General features: G+C 35.5%; 1 protein-coding gene across 2 annotated transcripts in view; it reads right to left on the bottom strand.

Annotated features, from left to right (window-relative positions):
• acot11a (acyl-CoA thioesterase 11a) overlaps positions 1-23,166 on the bottom strand; it is a 69,122-nt gene that overhangs the window by 19,880 nt on the left and 26,076 nt on the right. For both annotated transcript variants that reach the window (XM_039734620.1, XM_039734621.1), the window contains exons 2-7: positions 22,331-22,544; positions 10,500-10,569; positions 9,353-9,413; positions 7,344-7,445; positions 6,526-6,661; positions 1,602-1,761 (exon numbers count right to left, since the gene is read on the bottom strand). In XM_039734620.1, the coding sequence (XP_039590554.1) occupies positions 1,602-1,761; positions 6,526-6,661; positions 7,344-7,445; positions 9,353-9,413; positions 10,500-10,569; positions 22,331-22,544 (743 nt within the window). The remainder of the gene's footprint in view (positions 1-1,601; positions 1,762-6,525; positions 6,662-7,343; positions 7,446-9,352; positions 9,414-10,499; positions 10,570-22,330; positions 22,545-23,166) is intronic.

Genomic DNA, 23,166 nt, shown 5'->3' with positions numbered 1-23,166 from the left:
TACATTTACCTAAAGTAAATTTTAGTTCTCAAAGTGCATAGTCCACAAACAAAAATGCAAGCAACCGGTCTTTCACTAAATCACAATTTTTTTCATACATGCAAGCTGCCTTGGATCTAGAAAAATAATTTCCAAGAATTTACTAGTTTTTGTAAACCTCTGCTAGGTGAATACATGTAAATGTAAGCCAGAGAAATGCTAGGTAAACAATGTACATGAAGTATATTTTAACACTTTTTAAAATGTGCGATGAAACAACACAGACTTGTATGATGAAAGAAATTCTTGATTGATCATACAGAAGGATTTTGTTATTTAAAGTTAGTTAAGGAAAAGTATGCAGAAATTGAGTGAATTGTAAAATAAGGTAGTTGCTTCCTGACCAAGGAAAGAAGAAAACTGCCAAGCTCATTTACCAGCAAGCCCAAAAAATGCATCTCCAACATAGATGCCCCTTTATCACCATTGAAAGGAGCAGTGCACTCCAGCAGCTACCTGGTGAAAATCCAAATGCCTGATGCTTGGCAAATATCTTATGGAAACTTGGCTTAAAAGTAGCTCTCTGCAATGGTAAAAAAAAAATGCAGTAGAATATGGTGGTGTAGCAGTGCTGCTTCATAATGCATTCTTCAATTTTTTTAGATTCCAATCAGTAGCATTTTGTCTCAAATACAATTTTGTGACTTGAATAATTAATGCAAACTTTGCTACTCCATCTCACCAGTGCATCTTCATTTAGACATAAGGAGGTACCAGGTCTTCTGCCCTTTTTTATTATTTAGAATTAGTGGCCCTTACCCAAGATGAAGCATCTCAAGGTAAAAGGATGGTCCAGTAAATGAATGGGACTTTTTATATGAGGGGGAAAAAAAGTTCTACTTCCAGAAACAAATGATTTATATAAAATAAATAAATAAATAAAAAAAATAAATAAAAAAAAGTGTTAGCTAACTGACCAAACCACAATATTAATGTGAAGAATGCAATAGTAGCTCCTAAAATCAAGGCACTTGTACAACTAAGTGAAGCTACTAAAAATAATAAATATCATCGTACTTTCTTAAAGTTACAAGTTTGTAAGTGAAACTGGAAATATACATTGCTTTGAATTTGATTTTAAAATAAATATTTTTAGCTGAGCATTACACCATGACTAGTTTTACTGTAGCTAAAATTGACTTATCTGATTAACAGCTTTAGCTTTATGCAAACACATTTTTGCTGAATATTTTTAACCCAATATTAAAATACAAAAGTAGTCTGGTATGGCTTATTATGGGTGGAGGTGTGCCATACAATGGACTGATGCCCTAACCAGAGTTGGTTCCTGCTTTGTGCCCAGTGCTTCCAGTATCGTGTCCTCCTAGCAACAATTGAATTGGACCAAGTATGCCCAGAAAATGGATGATGAATATTAAAAACTAAATTTGAAATATGTAAGCATGATGAACTAGGAATTCCACTGATATACAGAACAAAAAATATGCAGCAGTTTTAATTTATGGCGAATAAATTCTGCCTCAAAATATTTCATTTTTTCAGTTATATTAGACTTGTATTACCTAACTTTGCCTAATTATTTCCATCTCTACAAAAATTACCTGGCAGCTATTGTGGCTACATTCTCCATCCATGCCATGATCTGTCCACCAAATGTATTCCCCTGATGATTGGCATGAGGTGGCAGTATAAGCTCCACACTTTCCACCCTTGTCTTTTCAGCTGGAACAGCATCTTTGCATTCTTGGCAGTCAGAGTATTCTAAATAAAAGTTTAATACAAACTCTTGAGGAACTTATTGGTTAAATACAGTACATTTTTACAAATACAGATTTGTATGCAAAGCTTTATAGTCAAGTATCCACTAACTCCTGGTACAGTAAAACCTTTTACAATCTACGCAATCCTGATGTACATATTGTTCGAATGGTATAACCAAAATTAAAAACAGCCTGTTAATGGTTCATTTGATCAAAACATTTTAAAAACAAGTTTGTTTTAGCCATTCACTCTAAGCAGCAAATAACTCAATACAGAAACAGAAAACACTACACACACCACATGATGATGAAGAGCAGAATCACAGCGCACACAACCATACAGGTTATTGTTTTTTTTACCAGCTTCTCTCTCCCAGAGAGAATGGTATCTGTCACAAATATGTAAAAGTACCACAAAAACTACATTAGGAGATTTTGATGTTAACATGGAAATGAGGACAAGCAACAAAATAATTCAGAATGGCATTCTCAGGCTTATTGATCTCTACATGGATTTAGCATTAAATTAGATAAAAGTGTGTACAATAATTAACTTCCTTGTTGTTAAACCCCAAGCACTTTGAATTTGAAATTCTATTTAATTATGGTAAACCCCGGGTCACTCTGGATGACATAACACAATGTTTTATATGTTAAGCCCAAACAACTTCAGGACAGTATTCAGCTGCCATCTTGTGGATGAAATAACATTATCCTACAAAACACATTAATACTTCTATGCTTCTTGCTAATTTACAGCAGCTGTAAAATAACATTTATGAACTGGCTGAACCTCCTAAAAAAAAAAAACATAGTGGCAAACAAAAAGTTTCAAAGGCATCTTTAGCACAAAATATGTACCACTACTCAATTTGAGTGATAGTGATAACTATGTGACTTAGTCATCAGACATTGCCATGGATTGTGAAAATGATCGATACAGCACAGTACAATGGAACTGCTGCGATATGCCCAGTGAACTCAGCTATGTGAAGATTTGTGATGCAACCATACCGGTGTGACAAAAAGGCAAAATGATTGTGATCAAGTAGAAGGACAAGAAAGATGCTAGCCTCTTAAGCACTGTTCATAATAAAGCAGCCGTCAATGTCTATCAGACAAAATGTGGAAGTCACTAAGCCTTATTGGAGCAGCCTACAACAACATATGGGGCATGACAATTGTGCAGATCACGCAATCGACCCTCTTGTGTACAAGAAACAGAAAAAACAGCACTGTCTTGATTGAAACATCGGCTGTGAGTGGATGACTGGTTCAAAACATACCAAATGAAGGACGTGTACTAACTCTGCATCAGTACAGAAACAGGTTCTAAAGACACCTTTCTTAATTTATGTTGATGTTTTGGTATTTAAGTGTACCTGTTACAGACAATCATGTTTTTAGTTTGTTTTTTTTTTTTTTGAAAAGAAAAATTAACAATTATGGCTTGTTTTTCCTGAAGTAAACAGAACGCTAAAAGATATTAAAAAAAGTGATAAAGGCACATTGGTGTACACAGCAACTGGAAACAGAGTTTAAGTCTAAGATCATGCATCTATTTTATTATTAATTGCTCTGGCAGCATGATGTCATGACAATAAGAACTCTAAATTGTATCTATATTTGGAAGATGCCCGTGTAATCTTCCATAGACATTCAGTCCAGTTTACCATTGTCATTTACTTAACCAACGTAGTTTCTGGTTCTAGATACTGTTTCATAAAGTGTGACTTTTCCATGATCAAAACAGGAAGATTTTTTATTTGGCCACATTTCTATCCAATAAATAGGACAGTCCCGCTTCAAACAAAAACAAACTAAACTAGGTTTTGCTGTATTCCTGTTAATGAGTACAATTCTTATCTATCTGCTTCAACCCCTCCTTAATTGTATCGCATTCCAAAAATGAAACATATAACCTACAGTGTAGCCTTCCCTAAAAGCATCTAATGCAAAGCAAAAACCACTCAAATATGGAAAACCAATCCATCCATAAAACAGCACAAACATACATATATATTTTTTTACATTGCAAACCAACCAAACACTTTTGGGATGAACAGGATGTGGTTTTGAGAAATAACTTAAGTTTTAGAAAGCAGTAATATGATTTACTTGTATTTAAAACATACTGATATAAAGAGGATTTATTTTTATGCTTAAGAACTTGTTTCAGTCTAAAATGTACTGATTTATATTAAAAAAAAAGTTTGGAACAGTTTAAAAGATGGTGTAGAAAATTAAATATTAGATTGTGAGCACCATTATTATTTTGGTCTCATGACATCACCTGGGACCTCATGTATAAACGGTGCATATACACAAAAATGTTGCGTACGCCCATTTCCTCACACACACTGAGACGTATAAAAACTAAACTTGGAGTAAAGCCATACACATTTTCAGGGTAGCCCCCTACATTGCGTATGCACTTTTCTGATCGGTTTTGTAAAAACTGCCAGCACCCAGTTCAACTCAGTTGATGGTAATCATTCTGTAACGATATGATAACAGTTTAGCCATTTCCATGCACTAACTCCCATGGCCTCTTTTGCCTTGTTAGAAAATGTCACAAATGGAAGAATCAGAAGAGAGTGCATATTTATTAATGGTCACTATGATGACCAATTTCTATGTCGACTTCAATTTCCAAGAGCCATCCTCTTGCAGTTGTGTGCTGAACTGGAACCAGCTTTACAAAGACAGACTTTAAGGAATTGTGCTCTACCTGCTCCTTTGAAAGTTTTCTTCATTCTTGGGTTTTTAAGCACAGGAGCTTTTCAATGTGAACTTGCTGACCAATCATTTATTTAAAAAAAACAAAAAAAAAACCCATCACTGAGTTGCTCCATGCCAGCTGTTACCTAGATAGATGAGATTTTCTTACACTGTGGTTGAACTGCAAATCATCAAAGAACAATTCACAGCACTGTCCGGTTTTTACAATGTAATCTGAGCGGTCAGCTGCATGCATCAGCAAAAGAATACACCAAAAGAATGAGCTGGCATTACATCATATATAGCTAAAGAACCTATAAAAATGGCAGCACTGTACAATCGCAGGTGCTTTTTCCAACTAGCGTGGCAAAAGGCAAGCAGTTCTTTTAAAGATAGTCACCTCAAATAGCCATGTAAAGTGGTGTTGCTTGGTGCCAATGCTACACTATAAAGGTGCCTTCAGAGAATGGATTTGCTTATGTAAATAGAATGCATTTCCATTCTATTAATGTGCTGCTCTATAGTCCACAGAAAGTGTGTCATGGCTTGCCCGTACCTGAAGAGATGTGGTATGATGAACCTGACCCACCAAATGATCACCCAAATCGGACAGCGTCACAGATTCGTTTGAATGTAGTCAAGCAGAATGTAAAAAACAGGTAACCAGATGTAGCATTTATTTTTTAAGCAATTCATTTAAATTGTGTTCAATATCACATAGTACAGCTCTTGTATTGCTTAGTTCATTGGCCACTTTTCTTACATCATCCACTATTGCATTTTGTGACTCCAGAACAACGTCCTGTCAGCACACAGCCACATGGCCGGCCAGCAATTTCCGAGGCAGAGGTGTGTGTGTGTTGCCAGTGCCCAAAGACGTGCTCGGCACAGCAGCACCATAACGGTCTGAGCACTGCACACAGGTCAACTTTTGTAATATTGTCTGAAACGGAACAAGTGACGGTGGGCCGAGTCTAATTTTCATGTCAACTTTGATAACTGACCAATTTTGGGAACTAAGCAACTTTCTGAACTTGACTTTGAGTGTCTCCACCATGCTGTATCACTCCATAACTTCCTCTTCTTGCTTATGCCACTGCTTAAGCCAACAAATAGTACATTTTTCCTTGCCTCTACTTCAGATTCACCGAAATTCTTCCCCAACCCGTGATTTTGCCATTGTCTTCACAAAACACAGTACTAAAGATATTAATATTGATTTACATATTAAAATATGCAAAACACTGGAAGGAGTCGGGGTGGGGCTGTAGGCACGTGCGTTAAATTTTACATTCATTGGGATTTGTAAAGGTAAAGTGTATATACACAGTTATATGCATCTGGTTTTTTTTGTATATGCACATTTCAGTTTTTATCAGTACACCATGTTTTAGTGTGAATTCTACGCATGGTGTTATACATTAGGCCCCTGGTTCTCCATCTTTAAAATGAAGCTGCAGTACAAATATGAAAGATGATATAAACTTCAGAACAGGGATTCCCTGTGAAGCTCATTTTCATGTAATTTCCAGGCACTGCAGTTATAATCCTCACCTCTTCCCACTGCTGGAAAAGTAATTTTATAGTTGCTTTAGACTTTTTGAATGGCTTTCTTGGAAACTTTGCTCAGAAGGATACCCTATTCTACACAAGCTAATGTTCATACCATGTTTTCTACAATTCTCTGCATTTTACCCTTCCATGACCAGTTCTATTCATTATGTTTGTTCATTATTAGCAGTGCAAATAGACTTCCTAAAGCCAAGTGCATTTAGTTTTAACTCCTCTAGGGAAGAACAAAAAACACTCACATAAAGCAAATAGTCACACTACAGTGTTTTAATAATAACTCTTTCCATTTATATATTTCTCATTACTCAAAGCGCTCAGCAATTGCAAATTAAGGGCCTTGCTCAAGGACTTTTGGCATTAACGGGATTCGAACCGGCAACCTTCCGATTGCCAGTGCAGATCACTAGCCTCAGAGCCACCACTCCACCTTGTTTGTTACAGAAACAACATTATGTGCAAAAGAAACACTTACCATTAAGGATGGTGCCACTGCTCAGTAAGTCTTTCATGATTTCTGCATGAATTAATCTCATCCTCCTTCGTTCAGCAGCTATACTGTATTCTAACTGCTCTTCTTGAGTTTTTGGAATAATTTGCTTAAGCTGTACCTGAGCAAAGATTTTAAATTGGCAAATAAGCATGGCTTTTAATTTACTACATATAGTTCAATCACTGCCCACATTAAAATGAATACTCCAAGATTTTTTTTTTAAAAAAAACACAAACAAACACTGAAATTTTTACACAAACACTTTTCACTCTGGCCAATCAAGGACTTTCATTTTGGTATGAATTTTAACATGAAGTGTGTAAAGCAATTTATATAAATAAAACTGCATGAAATAGAAAATGTATATAAGAGAAAAATAAACATAAGACATTAACATACAAGTAATTCGATTAAAACCTTGCTCAAACAGAATTTTAAATGTCTCTTACACATGTATTGATTAAAGCTATTTTGAAATCCAGTATTTTTTTTTTTTTTTAAAAACATACACATACCAAGACATGATTACAGAATAACTTTTCCAATATTTTGTTATGTTCAAACCAAATTATAAGATGCAAGTATTTTCTTTCACTGTTAAAAATATTTGGAGACACCTGTCATTTACAAGATAGTAACATTTAATCAAAATCCTTAATCTGGTAACTAGCCACAAAAAAAAAATCCAACTGCTTTTGATGGCTTCAATTTTATTATGTTTAATCATGCAAATGTTCTTACAAATATTTATAGCTTCAGCAAGCAACCGATGTGACAGCATTGTCCATAAAGTAATTTACCTTCCCTGAATCAGTGCGTCTTGCAACAAATGTAGCAAAAGCCTTGCAAATTCTCCATTGCTTTCCACTGAACAGGTCCTCACAGCTCACTAGAATCCCAACCTGTTTATAAAGATTGCAACATTAAAAGAGTGCATTTAAATACTTTCCATCTTAGTTTCAACTGGTCCCAACTTAAATTTATAAATTTAAAAGAAAATAATTTTAACACCTACCACAAGATGGCACCAGAAACTGACAAATACAAGATATGACTCCCTGGTATCAAAAGCAAATAAGGTTGAGCAACCTTCCTACAATATATAGGGTGGTCCAGATCTAATTATGCAACTTTTAATGCAATGCAGGAAAACAATACAAGACAAAAGAATTGCTGTTCAACTGACAACCGTCTCCCAGCCATTTTGGAATGCAGGGCAGGTGCTGCCATCTATCGGCAACAAAAAGAATTTTTTGTAAATTCTCTATGTAATAAACTTAAGCTATAGCATAATGAAAATTGCATAATTAGATCTGGACCACCCTGACAAGGATTATAAATTTTAACTAATTAAAAAGATGCTTCACTCAGCATTTAAACTGTACTAACTGTGAGATGTGCATCAGGCAATCGTCAAAAGTATGCAGAAGGTGTATGCTTCCAAAACATCCCATAAGTATTGATGAAAGTACCATGGGTTACAAGAGAAAGCTTTTGTGAATTCATCGTATCAAAATGGCCACGATTTGGTATCAGGTTTTACATGCTGTGTGAAGCAAGCTCTGGGCACATCTGGAACTCAATATTTTACACTGGTAGAGGGGCCAAATGGAGAAGTATAATCAATACAATCATGTGGATCGCGAATTGACATTCTACCTTCATATGCAGACACATAAATGACAACATTTTTTTTCGGTATACCTTCAAACTGTGTCTGTGTTGGTGACTGTTTCAAAACATATCACAAAGCAGGTGTACCAAACCTGAATCAGTACAGCAGTGGACAATTGACATACCATTCCTACTGGGATTATGTTAATGTTTTGGTATTTACAAATTTCTGTAGCACATATTTTTTGTTGTTTAGGGACTGCTAAACACAACACTGAGGAGGTCAATCAGTGATATCATCTCTATGAAAATTTAATGTATTGCATAAAATAGCATTAGTGCCAGATTCCTCATACAAAAATGCTTGTGCACAGTGTCCCATATAAATTTTCACAAACACTGAAATATATTTAAACAATTACATTTAGAAAAATCTCAGTTACTGATTCTAATAAATACTAAATTCTATGGGGCTCATCTAACAAAGGATCACCCAGAGCTAAGATTAGAAAATGTTCTGATATGCATTTTATGTACCAGAAAAAAATCTTTCATAGTCATACTACAGTGACTGTTGAGAAAACTGAAACACATTTGCACAATTTAAAAAAGGTAGGTTAAACTGGTGCATCTGTTTATCATTATTAGGTATTAAAAAAAAACAAAAAAAACACATTGGCCTTGGAGAACACAGTAGGATTTCAAATCTGATGGCATCGATAGGTGAATTTTGGGCTAATACTATTAGATCTTACCTGTGTTCTGTTGACTCAATTTACTTTTTTCTGCATTTTGTTTACAAATAATTTGCAAGTTGTTTAGTTTATCTCATATTATTGTGTCTTAAAACAGCTAAACAGAGGAAAAATTGCATTAGTGTTTGGTAATGAGTTTTGTTTGTGGAGCATATTCTTGTTTTCCAATATGACAGCATATCAACTTGATATTGGACTGGATACCAATAATCTGTTCGCTTCACTATTGGCCAATTTATCATCCATTCTTAATATGAAAATAATTTTCATTCAAATAAAGACAAAATAAATGGGAATATACTGCTGCATTAAATTTAATATAAACAAATCACTGTATTTCTACATAATAGTGTGAGCTAAATATTGAAACAATAGCTTGCAACGCTGGAGAATCCAACACTAAGGGTACATTATGACCAATATGCAGTGAAAGAACATACCTCCATACTGCTGTTGAAGGCTCTGTTGACTTTGGCTTGAATGTTAACAACTTGACCAACGCTGAAAATATAATAGTTACACTGTACATTTAATACATACAAATTTAACAATGAACAAACAGTAGTTAGTGTATTTTCAAAATCATGCTTTTCAAGATTAAAAATGATCTCTTGGAAGAATTTTAAAGATTCATGAAATTTAACAATTTTTCCTGTGACATTTTATTTCATTTGATATCAGATAACTTGCAGTCTCTATCCTAAGTCCTCATATCATTTAGTGATTTGAAACTCAGCTGTTATTTTAAGAAAGCACATTGTAATGGAGAATGCTGTGACAAGCACAAAATAAACTATAGCTCATACATTTAAAAGTTTAGAATTTCACCAAGAATTGTGAAAAATGCATATTTCCAATATTTCTTATTTATAGAATTTATCATTAAAAAGTCAGAATGCTTTCTGCAGGTGAGCTTTGCTGAAAAAAGTAACACATTGAATAAAATAGAAGAAAAAAATAATTTCAAATTTTAAAAATACTGCAGTTGTAAAGAAAGTGGGCACCCAGAGGGACACACTTCAAGAGCTTAGCTGAAAACGAGTACTCAAAAATACAGGCAATTTAAAATTTACTAACATTGCACTTTAGTCTGTTATTCACTTTTGCATTCTATTTAATACTTATGAGCATGAGCTATAATAATTACAGATGAGGATTTTCTCTTATTTTTTCCTGAAGGCTCACACAAATTTAGTATCCATTCTAACAGGGATTGAAGCTGTAAAATGCTTATTATACGGAGGTACTGTATGTAAAATAATTTTTTCAAGTTTCCTTAGCCCCTACAAAGCAGATATCAGATTAAGTTATTCAATTAACAATTTCCCTTCTGTAGATTCCAAACTGCCAAAATATGTAGCGACCACTCAAGTTATCATTTTAGCTGATACGCAGTTACTTACTTGTAGCAGTGGTTTGCAGAAGGACAGTCAAGACTAGAACCCCAAAGGCATTCATGGGTGTGGGCAAGATGCTGACCACAGATTTGGAGTGAGGGAGGGGGATAGAGAGAATGACAAAATACTCCATAGGCATTGAAGCAATAAAAGTACATCATAAAGACTTGTTTTGTCTTTTTAAGTTTACCTGATAGTTTGTTCAAAATGTATATCATCAACAGAGGCTGTAATGCAAGGACACCCAGCATGTCTTTCAGCTGAAGGAGATAAAGCATGAAAGAGTTACTTATGGTCCCTAAATCTGTTAGATTTTCCTCCAAATACATCTTAAAATAAAATCTGTCAATGTAACCAAATTTAATACATCTTTTCAGTAGTGTGCAACAAAAATTCTTTTAAACACACTAGAGGTCTCTGCACCCTGCTCGCTTTACTCGCCAACCCCCTGTGTTTGGTTAATCAAATACAATTTTAAAAGCTTTTTTTCCCCCTTTGGAATTGTTTTCATTTCATTATTTTTACTTTCACATTAAAAATATTTGGAATTACCTTTTCGTCAAGATCGCATTGAATTTTGATTCCATTTTTGGAGACACATTGTCACAAGGCAACGTATAACTGCCCGTGAATGAATATGGTTTCTGTTTCTCTAATAAATAATCAGACTTTTTCTAATGTTTGTCCTGGCGATTTGTTAATTGTCATAGCAAAAGCTATTCTCACGGAAAACTGTCAATATTTTATGAATGGCATATCAAGATCTTTGGTGTCTAAAGTTTCTCAGATTCTCATAGCATATGGTCCATTATTGTGTAAATCTACGTTTTGTGCATTGAATGATGTGAGGCGAAAAGACTTTGTTTTCTGTTCTTTGCCTTTTATTTCTCACCTCACTTTGTCCTGCTATTTTTTTTTTTTTAATTACACCTGGTAGTGATGATTAATTTCCTTTTGTTTGTGCTAGTGCGATCTTTACTTTCTTTTTTTTTGATACTGTAGCAACTGACATAGTGTCACAAAAGTTTTACTTGAACAATTGTCAACTTCGTAACCCCAAACACAACTTTCTAGTACCCTCTCCAACCCCTCATTCCCCAGGTCTCACTCCCCCCCTTACTGCATCATTCAATACCCCACTATCAGTATTCCGTGCCGTACTCCGCCCTCCCGCAATTGGACCTAACAGTCACCTAAAATAAAAAAAGGCTTCAACCTGGCTGGGACGCTACAATAAGTTTGAATTTTACTGCTTTCTTATTCTTTACCTTCGCTGCATGTGTATTGCGCCATTGTTTGTTTGAGCCTTTTGAATTCCACGGCTTTCAAAGTCTCTTATCTGCCTTTTTTCTCTCCAATGCTTTTGGGTCTCTCTTCTCTGCTTAGTTGTTGACGTTTCATCTAGAACGTATTGTCCTTATATGCTTTATATGTGCTGAGAGCACAGGATCTGTGTGTCCTATGTGCCTTTACACGACTGAGTGTTTTGCTGGCCGTGCTCTTATTTGATATTGTTTGCGTCTCATGGGTCTTTTAAGTATCTTCCGAGAAGATCATGTCTCGTCGCCCTGCTTTTCCTTTCCAGGGTTTTTTTTTTTTTTATAACAGATTTGTTTTTGGCGAGGGGAGGTTAGTATATTGTAATAAAAATAAATTTGTCTCATTTTGCTTTAATTAAGGATTTCATTACTACAAGTATAGTTTTTAAATCACCGAATATAGTGGAGTGAAAAACTATTTGCCCCTTCCGATTTCTTATTCTTTTGCATGTTTGTCACACAAAATGTTTCTGATCATCAAACACATTTAACCATTAGTCAAATATAACACAAGTAAACACAAAATGCAGTTTTTAAATGATGGTTTTTATTATTTAGGGAGAAAAAAATCCAAACCTACATGGCCCTGTGTGAAGAAGTAATTGCCCCTTGTTAAAAAAATAACCTACCTGTGGTGTATCACACCTGAGTTCAATTTCCGTAGCCACCCCCAGGCCTGATTACTGCCACACCTGTTTCAATCAAGAAATCACTTAAATAGGAGCTGCCTGACACAGAAGTAGACCAAAAGCACCTCAAAAGCTAGACATGCCAAGATCCAAAGAAATTCAGGAACAAATGAGAACAGAAGTAATTGAAATCTATCAGTCTGGTAAAGGTTATAAAGCCATTTCTAAAGCTTTGGGACTCCAGCGAACCACAGTGAGAACCATTATCCACAAATGGCAAAAACATGGAACAGTGGTGAACCTTCCCAGGAGTGGCCGGCCGACCAAAATTACCCCAAGAGCAGAGGCGACTCATCCGAGAGGTCACAAAAGACCCCAGGACAATGTCTAAAGAACTGCAGGCCTCACTTGCCTCAATTAAGGTCAGTGTTCACGACTCCACCATAAGAAAGAGACTGGGCAAAAACGGTCTGCATGGCAGATTTCCAAGACGCAAACCACTGTTAAGCAAAAGAACATTAGGGCTCGTCTCAATTTTGCTAAGAAACATCTCAATGATTGCCAAGACTTTTGGGAAAATACCTTGTGGACTGATGAGACAAAAGTTGAACTTTTGGAAGGCAAATGTCCGTTACATCTGGCGTAAAAGGAACACAGCATTTCAGAAAAAGATCATACCAACAGTAAAATATGGTGGTGGTAGTGTGATGGTCTGGGGTTGTTTTGCTGCTTCAGGACCTGGAAGGCTTGCTGTGATAGATGGAACCATGAATTCTACTGTCTACCAAAAAATCCTGAAGGAGAATGTCCGCCATCTGTTCGTCAACTAAAGCTGAAGCGATCTTGGGTGCTGCAACAGGACAATGACCCAAAACACACCAGCAGATCCACCTCTGAATGGCTGAAGAAAAACAAAATGAAGACTTTGGAGTGGCCTAGTCAAAGTCCTGACCTGAATCCAATTGAGATGCTATGGCATGACCTTAAAAAGGCGGTTCATGCTAGAAAACCCTCAAATAAAGCTGAATTACAACAATTCTGCAAAGATGAGTGGGCCAAAATTCCTCCAGAGCGCTGTAAAAGACTCATTGCAAGTTATCGCAAACGCTTGATTGCAGTTATTGCTGCTAAGGGTGGCCCAACCAGTTATTAGGTTCAGGGGCAATTACTTTTTCACACAGGACCATGTAGGTTTGGATTTTTTTCTCCCTAAATAATAAAACCATCATTTAAAAACTGCATTTTGTGTTTACTTGTGTTATATTTGACTAATGGTTAAATGTGTTTGATGATCAGAAACATTTTGTGTGACAAACATGCAAAAGAATAAGAAATCAGGAAGGGGCAAATAGTTTTTCACACCACTGTATATACACTTTCTTCACACGATATGATTGAATGTTTTGGTTAAGGTAAATAAAACAGACAACTATAACAATCACATTCAGCTGCCTGTATCTGCCTTCACAATTTAGGTATGTTAAGTGAACAAAAATAAAAGTAGGACTACACCAGGTAACCACAGTATGAAGCAAGACAATTTAGTAGCATGTGTTTGTCATAATTATTTAATGCAAATAACCAAATACATCTGAAGCAGTTTGGCCTTCGAAACCTTTATGCTGACAGATTTTTCTATTTCAGCTATTCTACATATTTTGACTATAACAAAAACTCTTGGATAAGGCATCTTTCATGAAACTCTGATCTTGGTACAGTAAAAACTCTTTTTGACCCTGATGAGTAATCCTGTGCACAGATGCTTCAGCCACTAAAAACTTTTGAGACTGTAAAATGAACATCAGTGAATAATCCTAAACCCTGAATTAGCTAGCAGCATCTCTGCTCATTCAATGAAATGCTAAATGAAAGCTGAGCAAATTTCCTCCAAGCATGTGTAGATTTCAATCATAAATTAATCATAAATTCTCATTTTACTATGCTTATTTCCTTAAATCCCTCATTACGCTCTTTCACTTACAATAAACAGAACACCATTGCTTAATGAAAGTAAATGAGATTATCTTGTTTTGTTACCTAAAAGTTAAAGGTGTCAACAAATTTGAAAGCACATGTTAAATATCTGGGTGTGAGAGACCTCAAATTACAACGTAAGCAAATCAATTGGATGGTCAAGGGTTGCTTTTTTCAGCTCAGAATAACATTAAAATTACCCTATTTTAACATTTTCCGACTTAAAGTGCACTTATTGCATTCATATTGCAATACTAGTATCAGTCAGTCTTACAAAATGTCACACCATTAACTGGTATTAATAAGACAGATCACATTATTCTACTATTAGCATTCCTTCATTGGTTCCTAGTTCATTTTAAGATTAATTTCAAAATCATTAATTTAAAACTTCAGAGACTTAATGGCACGGCACAATCCTGTATTGTTGATTTACTTTGTTTCCCCCTCTTCACCCGTTGGGCATTAAGATCAAACATGATGTGCCTTGGTCCCGACAAACTCAAGGGTGATCAGGTTTTCACAGTAGCTGCTTTAAGACTGTGGAACAGTCCACCACTCAATGTTATAGCTGCGTCTTTCAGTAATATCTTTAAATCCAGACTAAAATGCATGTTTTCACACTAGTTTTTGGATATGTCTACATATTTTTATGTTGTTGCCAGTTGTAGTATATGTTTTGATGCATCTAAGCTGAAGGACATACAGTTTGCGTTTTTGTTGTCTACTTTTGTTCTTTACTTGACAAAATTTATATTACTTTGTTCAATATAAAATTTAAAAATGTACTTTACAAATAAAACTTGCTGTCTTCCTTGCTCCTTGTCGTTCCCACCAATCTTTGATTTCTCCTCTTCCAAATTCCCATGTGAAATGATCTGTCACATTGTATGCTGCTTTGTGTAAAAGTGACTACAGACCTTTATTTCACACAATCTGCAAACAAGCCTTCCCATCCTGGACTACTATTTAATGTACATCTTTTTCTCCAAATACAGTATAGTAACATTTGTTCAGTTTATATTCATGTATCACCTAGCTGTCATACCCATAAAGAGTTATGCTATAGGACTGTCATTAAATCCCATACTATCATTTCTGTTCTCTAAATGCCTGTGGGTCTTTCCTCCACATTTTATAACTCTCTCTGAGCAACATAGCCTCTCAATGGGAATCCCCCCAATTCTCAAATTTCTGGAAGTTCTCTTCCTACAACATTTTAATTCTTGTACTCTACTGTGGATTGATGGGATGCTCAACTTTAATATGAAGACGTTGTAGTTCGGCTTATTGATACCTGGAAGGGTGCATCGATCAATGACATGGGAATCTCCACTTACACTAATACCTGTAGTTCCTGGTCTGATGGTTGGGCTGCTGTCCTCTTGTGGCAATCATAGCACTTTCCTTATTTGCATTTCTTTACTAATGCTCAGAGGGCTTGGATGAAGGTGGTTTCTTTTAACAATTTGTTTGAAAATTAATAGAAATAAAGTTTTGAAAATAAACAATTACCCTTTTTAAAAACCTTCATTATATCATTATATTTAGCACTGTACATTATCCATGAATGACGTATAATCTAGTAGATCATGTAAGTCAATGTCATTTCAATAACCGATACAGAAAAAGAATAACTATTTTGAGGCTTTTGTACACCATACTCTAGTATAAAGATTCTCAATATAAGTGATGCAAAGTAACAAATTCTATCAGAGAAAAGTAACTTTAATATCTGTCATAAATAAGTTGCAGTTGCAGTTAAAAACCTTAAACATGCATACCGTATATTCATTTTAAACTCTACCTACCAACTACTTTTTGGGAAATATACTGTATATCAGGCATGCCAAATACGCGGACCGCAACAGAGATCTGTGAGGCCCGTATGACAGATCCTAGTTAGCACTAAACTTGTACAAAATGATTACTATCGTTTGTGATTGAATCATTCTGCATCTTCGGCGTTACCTATTGACTTTTCTTACTTTTGCCTTCTGACAAAAGCACGTTTTCCCATGGCATTACGGTACCGAAAACATCATCTGCTAGTATGGTTGCAGCCGCGAAGTCGCAACTGAAGTGCTAGGCTGCGGTCTGTCAGCAACGGAGACTCACTCGGTGAAGGGCTACAGCAAAAAGGCTGCCCCATCACGGAGGGCACTTTTCAGAATGCTAGGCGGGCGGGCCTTTGCAGCGGCGCAGAAAGAGGAGAGAGACAGCGGTGAGTTACAACAAAGTATTTTCCCAATATGACACGAGTCCACAGAAATCTAATTACTACGAAGTACATTCAGCAGCAGATACTTTCATTACAACGAAGTGTCCTTGAAATGCATGAATGAATCTGCGGTCACAGCTCAGTTGTGGACATTTGCACAACAATACCCAAACAAACACTGTAAAAAATGTTTTTTCTTCGAACTGTTTTTCGTACTGTTTTTGTTTTGTGTGGTTTTAAGTGATACATTTTCCTTATTGCTTGTCAACATCTGAAAAACATCCATTAGAATTTAACTCATTATCACTTCTATAGAAACGGCATACTTGTTATATGCAAAAAAGAAGAAAAATCTCGGGTTGCAAACGTATGCTAACTGCTGCATTTGAAGACGCCGAAAAAGCTGTTTTTATGTGGTTGCAGTGATGCGTGTTCAAGAAACATTCATATTAATGCGGCACTCATTCAAGAATATATGAGGTTTTTAAACTCTCTTGGGACCCGGACAAACAATCTCACACCTGGCAATAGCGCTTCGGGATGCACTTCAGCGTGTCGTTCCCATTGGGAGGGGGGGATCCCAAAAGAGTTCAGAAACCTCACAATATGAAGAAGAAGAAAAGGATAATTTGGCTTCTGACCACAACATGCTTCCGCACTTAGATAATGTTCACATTGAATTCCTCCCACCCAATTGCACGGCAGTGATTCAGCCATTGGATTTGCGCATCATTCGCACCCTGGAAATATATCATCGCAAGGAAATGCTAAGAAAAATTCTCGTCAGCATAACTTGTAGACAGGAGAAGATTAAAATAACGCGAAAGAAGCTATTGATGCTGCTTCCATTTCCAACATCCTATCTTTGTGATGCACGTTTTCTGCAGTGACAGCAACCAAAACGAGATTACGGAGTATACTAAACATAAGCAACACACTTCACGTGTCACTGTCTTCCATCCTCCCCGGATGGAATCGTCTGGTTGCAGGAAAACAAGCTCAGGGCTCTCACCGATTCTGCATCATGGTAAGCTGTATAATTTCTATTATTAAATTATTACTAAATAATAATAAAAATGTTATGTAAATTGTGCATAAAACTGCCCTGTGAACCCGCCCATAATCGCCCCATAAACTCCAAGATCCAGCAACCCACCGGTCCCTGGAAAAATTTGCTTCTAGTAAAGTGGTCCTTGGTATCAAACGGGTTGCGGACCACTGGGCTACACTACTGGCTGGGCTGCCGAGACTGGCCACTGGGCAGAACTGACCATCAAGAGTAGTAATAGCTCGCATATTTTCACGTTTTTTTGCTCTAGTTTTATGTAATTTGGTGCTGGTATTGTAACAAACAGTTAGTGCAGACTACAGCTGAAGATCTGAAGTGGACGCGAGAGGTTGGTGAGTTGTTTAGTAACAGATTTTTCTGATTTTGAGTTTGTATAATTAGTGTAGTTCGGGGGGATTTTTGCATATCGGCTTATTTTACAATATAAACGTTGAAGTAAACTTAGTAAAGTAAAATTTAATTTTTGGAGGATTTGTTTTCCAACTTGTATTAGCCTACTGAGCAAAGAATTCAGTGAGCGTTTTCGCGATTTCAGTTCACACGAACAGGACTTTGTGCTGTTTGCGTCACCATACTCTTACAACGTTGAGAATGCGCCTGAGAATATCCAAATGGAATTGATTGAACTGCAGACAGATTCTATTCTGATGGCAAAATACAACGAAATTGGTGTGCCAGGCTTGCATGCTTACCTGCCACCCTCGTATGTGCAGATCCATAAGATGGCATCGAGAGTACTGTCTATGTTCGGAAACACCTTTGTGAGCAATTATTTTTGTTAAGGAAAGCTACCAAAACCCCACATCGCTCAAGACTTACTGTCGAGCACCTTTCATCCCTCATAAAAGTTGCAGTTGCACAAGATTTCAAGCCTGATATTGACAAACTGGTTACTAACAAGAGATGCCAAGTGTCGGGACAAAAGAAATAAATCTCACACTGTAAGACTCCTATATAAGCAATGAATATAATATAATAATATAAGGACCTAGCTAAGAGGCCAAGACTAATTGTACGCTGTTGTACGGAGATCTTATGGAAATAAATTGCTTTACGTAAAACAGTGTTACATTTTTTTTTAAAGTTTTCAGTATTGGAAAGAAAGCTACAGTAACTTTGTATAATACAATTTGTTACAGTGCGGCCCGCTGACGCACGTATGGCAGTCGAAGCGGCCCACCAATGGTAGTGAGTTTGACATCCCTGCTGTATATGTTAAAAAGGGGCAAACTAATATTCCATAGCAGAATACCTGGACCCTTCAAATAAGATTCAAGATCTGCATTTGAATATTTTAATATAATATCCTTATAAATATTAACAGTTCAGCCTAATTTGAAGACAATGAAAACAACTGTTTTTCTTTCAACCAACTTGTATAAAACAAATCATAATTTACTCCTGATGTAAATTTTGGTATAATTTAGCTAATTACCTAGAATAAAAAGCCATTATACTGTTAGAATGAAGGAATGTTTGCTTACGTTAAAATTAAACTTGAAATACATAAACTTCTTTTACAAGCTTAATGAATACTAAGTTTCACTATACAATTGCAAATTTAGACATTCAAGACTTCCTTCAAATCAGTTGAAAGAAATTCATTAAAATCAATAAAATCTGTAAACAAAAGTGCAAAACACTGTTCTTTAAGATCAATTTTGATGTTACAGTACACATCTATTGCCTTAAATGTATAAATTTAAAAGTACTATAATTTTGTTATGCATGTTTTACTAACTGTTATTCTATACTACCTTCAATAACAACTCATTATTGCGTAAAACTTCCTGTAGTACAAGAGCTTTTAACACAAACCTGGCAATGTTGGATTTGATTTTTATATAATTGTGCATTAAATTAAGCAAGGTAATTGTAACCTTGAACTCATACTAAAAAGTGACAGGAGACTATAGAAGATCTGTTTTGTCTTGGATATCAGCAAAGTAGACCTCAGTCCAAAGCACTGTAAAGACATCATTATTGTAATTAAGCAACTAATTGGCTTCCATTTATACTCCAGGTGCCTAGTCAACCACAACTTTAATAAGGAGACTTATTTAAAAACAACACTACTGGGCCACAACAGTTCAACTCTAGCAAAGAAAGCTATAAGAACTAGAATATACATACAGCATGTTTAACAGGAAGAGATGTACATACAACATAATCAGTAACCACTTGAGGTCTAACGACGCATATCTTCAACAAAACCACTCCACAGAAATTTAAGTAATTTAATCTCAATCCAACAATATTTTATCATGCTTTCTTTAAATATGAGGCATTTCATCCAAATCAGTGAAAAACAGTGGGCTGCCTTCAACCCAAACCAACAAATTATACATTAGAATCCACAGTTTTAGGTAAAGCCAATTTGGGAATGGTATGTAGTTTTAAAAGTATAATGACTCATCATAAAAGGAAATACAAAGTGTATGACATTAACATACTGATAGAGTGATGCTTATTTTTTTTACCACGCCATTGTCTGATTTTCCACAAGCAAGTTTTATATAAAATGCAAATGAAGGAGCAATTAAATAAAAATTCCCAAATTAGATATTTAAAAATAAAAATGCTAAAAAAGCAAAAATGCAGCTGTAGACAACATACCAGTCATTCTGAAACAATACATCTTTCTTTATCGATTATAACAAAAAAGGAAGGTACATACAGTACAAACCTGGCAGGGAAGAAAGGTTGGCAAGTTTTTAATTATATCTTGACTTTAAAATATAGAATTTTGAAATAGTAATGCATTCTACACTTCATTGTGTTCACATAAAGGTCTTCTTAAGTAAAATTAATTTAGATGAACCTAGGCACATATAGGGTTTCTGTAATGCATACATAATGAAGGAGCCAAAAGTTAGGTTACAAAGCAAAAATACTATATGATAAACTATTCACACATTTACCGTCTGAAGGAATAACACTTCCTTATTTGTGATTTTTACTGCTGAGGACAGGTTATTTTAACTGACACAAACCACCTATAAATGGAAGCTAAAAAGAAAAAAAATAGAAAAATTAACAAGTTAGCTAAACAAGTATATTGCTGTATCAGTTGCATTGAGTAGTATGCTATTGTAATGATACACTATTTGAAAATAATAAAATTATATTATAGATATATTTATCTCTATATCTGAATAATAAATCAGAGCAACAAAAATGATTACTACACCCTAAAGCATTACTGCTTTTTCTCTACTTCACCGTCCAGTACAACAAGTTGTTACTCCTAAAAAAAAAAAAATACTGTAATATATATTTTTGTAATTAGTTGCTTGCTATTTGTATGCAAATTGATAAAATGACCACCAGCTTACAGCAATTCTTGTACTTAGTAAGAGCTTAAGTGGTCCCCACACAAAGATTGTTCCAATATCAGCATATTTCAATCAGTACTCAAAAACACTGCTGTTTTCTATATCATTGTCTTGTCCCGTCCCTCCCCCCCCAGTTTGTATTTTGCAGTAGGTGAAGAAAGTTATGGTCAGATACACCAAGTAGTACCAGAGATGTTTCTATATCAAAAGCCTTGGAGTTTATCCCCTACTGCATTAAATATACTGACAGTATTGTGGGAACAACTATTCCTGTTAAGTTATAGATTTAAATGAGTAAAGTTATTTAGTTTGTTTTGGTTCAGTTGCTGATGCCACATACATGGAAGGTGGAACACAACTTAGAAAAACCTGGTTAAACACATTCAGCAGAAAGTATACAGTGTCCAACAATGATTACCGTACATACTTACGTGTAAGTTGGGTCTTGAAACCCAAAAAAAATCAATCATAAAATCAGAGCCCTACTTATACACCCATTCAAAAATGTAGAAGAAGAAAAAGAAAAAAAAAAAAAAAGTCTCACATCTTTTTGCTTTCTCCAATCTCGCATCAGTCTCTCAGACGCATCGAATTTTGTTGCAGCAGTGCAGTTACCAATTTTTTTTGCCACTTCAACTACTTAAAGCCAGCCTCATGTTTTCTCTGATCAAATGCTCCATCATAGATAAGGGATGCTCTTACGATAAAGGTGTATGAGGGTGTGAGATACAAAAACACAATACAGCGCAAACGTCGATTCAGAATTGTTCGGGTATTACCTTGCGGTCACGCAGGCACAATACAGAGGAAAAAAAAAGGGTGCATGTTGGGAATCAGGAAACATAACCTGTGATTTGGAAGCAGTATAATGTAAATGTATTGTGATAAAATTCCACAGGTGTGAAAATTGTTTATAGTGTGTTCCTTGTGGAATTGATCTTAGAACATAATTTTGTCCAACATACAAACGGACTGACTGATGGCTAAACTGGGTCAGAATTCTGAGATGGTTTTTGTTTTATAAGGCACTAAAATTAATTGACCCGCACTGCCAATACCATCCTTGTTCCTCACATTGCATGGATTTTATCTTGTTCCTTTCAGAAAAACTGAAAGAATGCCAGATTACTGTGCGGTGTAAATAATTTTTCCCCTGCAAAGACTGCTCTCATGATTTCATTCATATAACATCTGTGACACATTCATTTGGTAGGCAGAAGAGTGACAGAAGAGATCCCTTTAGTTTTTTTTCCCCCAAATTAAAGTCCATCTGAGTCACAACTTAAATCAACAACTACTTTAAGGCTGCTTCCTTTAATAACTGCTTCATTATAAATTGAGTACATTAGAGATAAAACAATGCTAGTACTACTTTAAGGCATGCCTACACTTTGAATAGAAAACACCATAATTCATGCAATCTGTAAAACCTTAGATTTTAAAGCATTGCAATATTCTAGAAACAGTAACTCACCCGCTAGACATGCTGTAGTGTCCATCCATTTAAGCAGCTGCCCGGCGCTCAGCTCATTGCAGTGTGTAGCATGGCAAGGCAGCACAATCTGACTCATTTTTACTTCTGTAGGGTTTCTGTAGGTTTCTCCATTTTCCAAAATAAATAAAGGCTCCTCCAACGGCACAGATTCATTGAAAACTGACATCGCAGCTGGTAAACTGTACAGTGCACCCTGTTACAAGTAGATTTAATGCACATTTTACAAAACAAGTACTGTATATATACGCATTACCCAGCAGTCCTGGGAAGAAATAGGAGTTCCTAACTTTACCCAGGTAATCTCTTTGAATAATGCAAGATTTGCCTGAGTAATGCAAGGTTTATCCAATTTCTGGCTCTACATGTAACAAAGACATATATACATAAACATAACTGTGCATACACACACACTCACTTAACCTTCAAGTACGCACTTTATTTCATTAGTTTTATTAACTTCTCAAAAGGAGAAAAGGCCAAAACTACCAATTAGTCTTACTGAAGGTTCAATATTGATGCTGACAGAATTACATTAAAAAAACTAAACTAAAGCACTCCTAACTAGGTTGGGGAAGATCTGCAAAAATCATGTGATCTTTGTTTCATGTTTAAAAACTGCTGTCCAGCTACAAAACTCTAAATAACAGCAATAAGCAACAGATAAAACATACAAAAACGCATATTAAAGTATAAACAAATCTTTCACTAGTGATTGAAAACACTGCAACTGAATGTAGCAAGCTAGCTACTTCAGTCATGATCCCTTTCTTCAATTTATTTTAATTACATCAGACTATGTTCATAAAAAAAAATCA

The sequence above is a fragment of the Polypterus senegalus genome, chromosome 14 (assembly GCF_016835505.1).
Source record: "Polypterus senegalus isolate Bchr_013 chromosome 14, ASM1683550v1, whole genome shotgun sequence".
Taxonomy (NCBI): domain Eukaryota; kingdom Metazoa; phylum Chordata; class Cladistia; order Polypteriformes; family Polypteridae; genus Polypterus; species Polypterus senegalus.
Note: the sequence above shows the minus strand (reverse complement) of the source record. Positions and strands in the feature narration are given on the sequence as shown.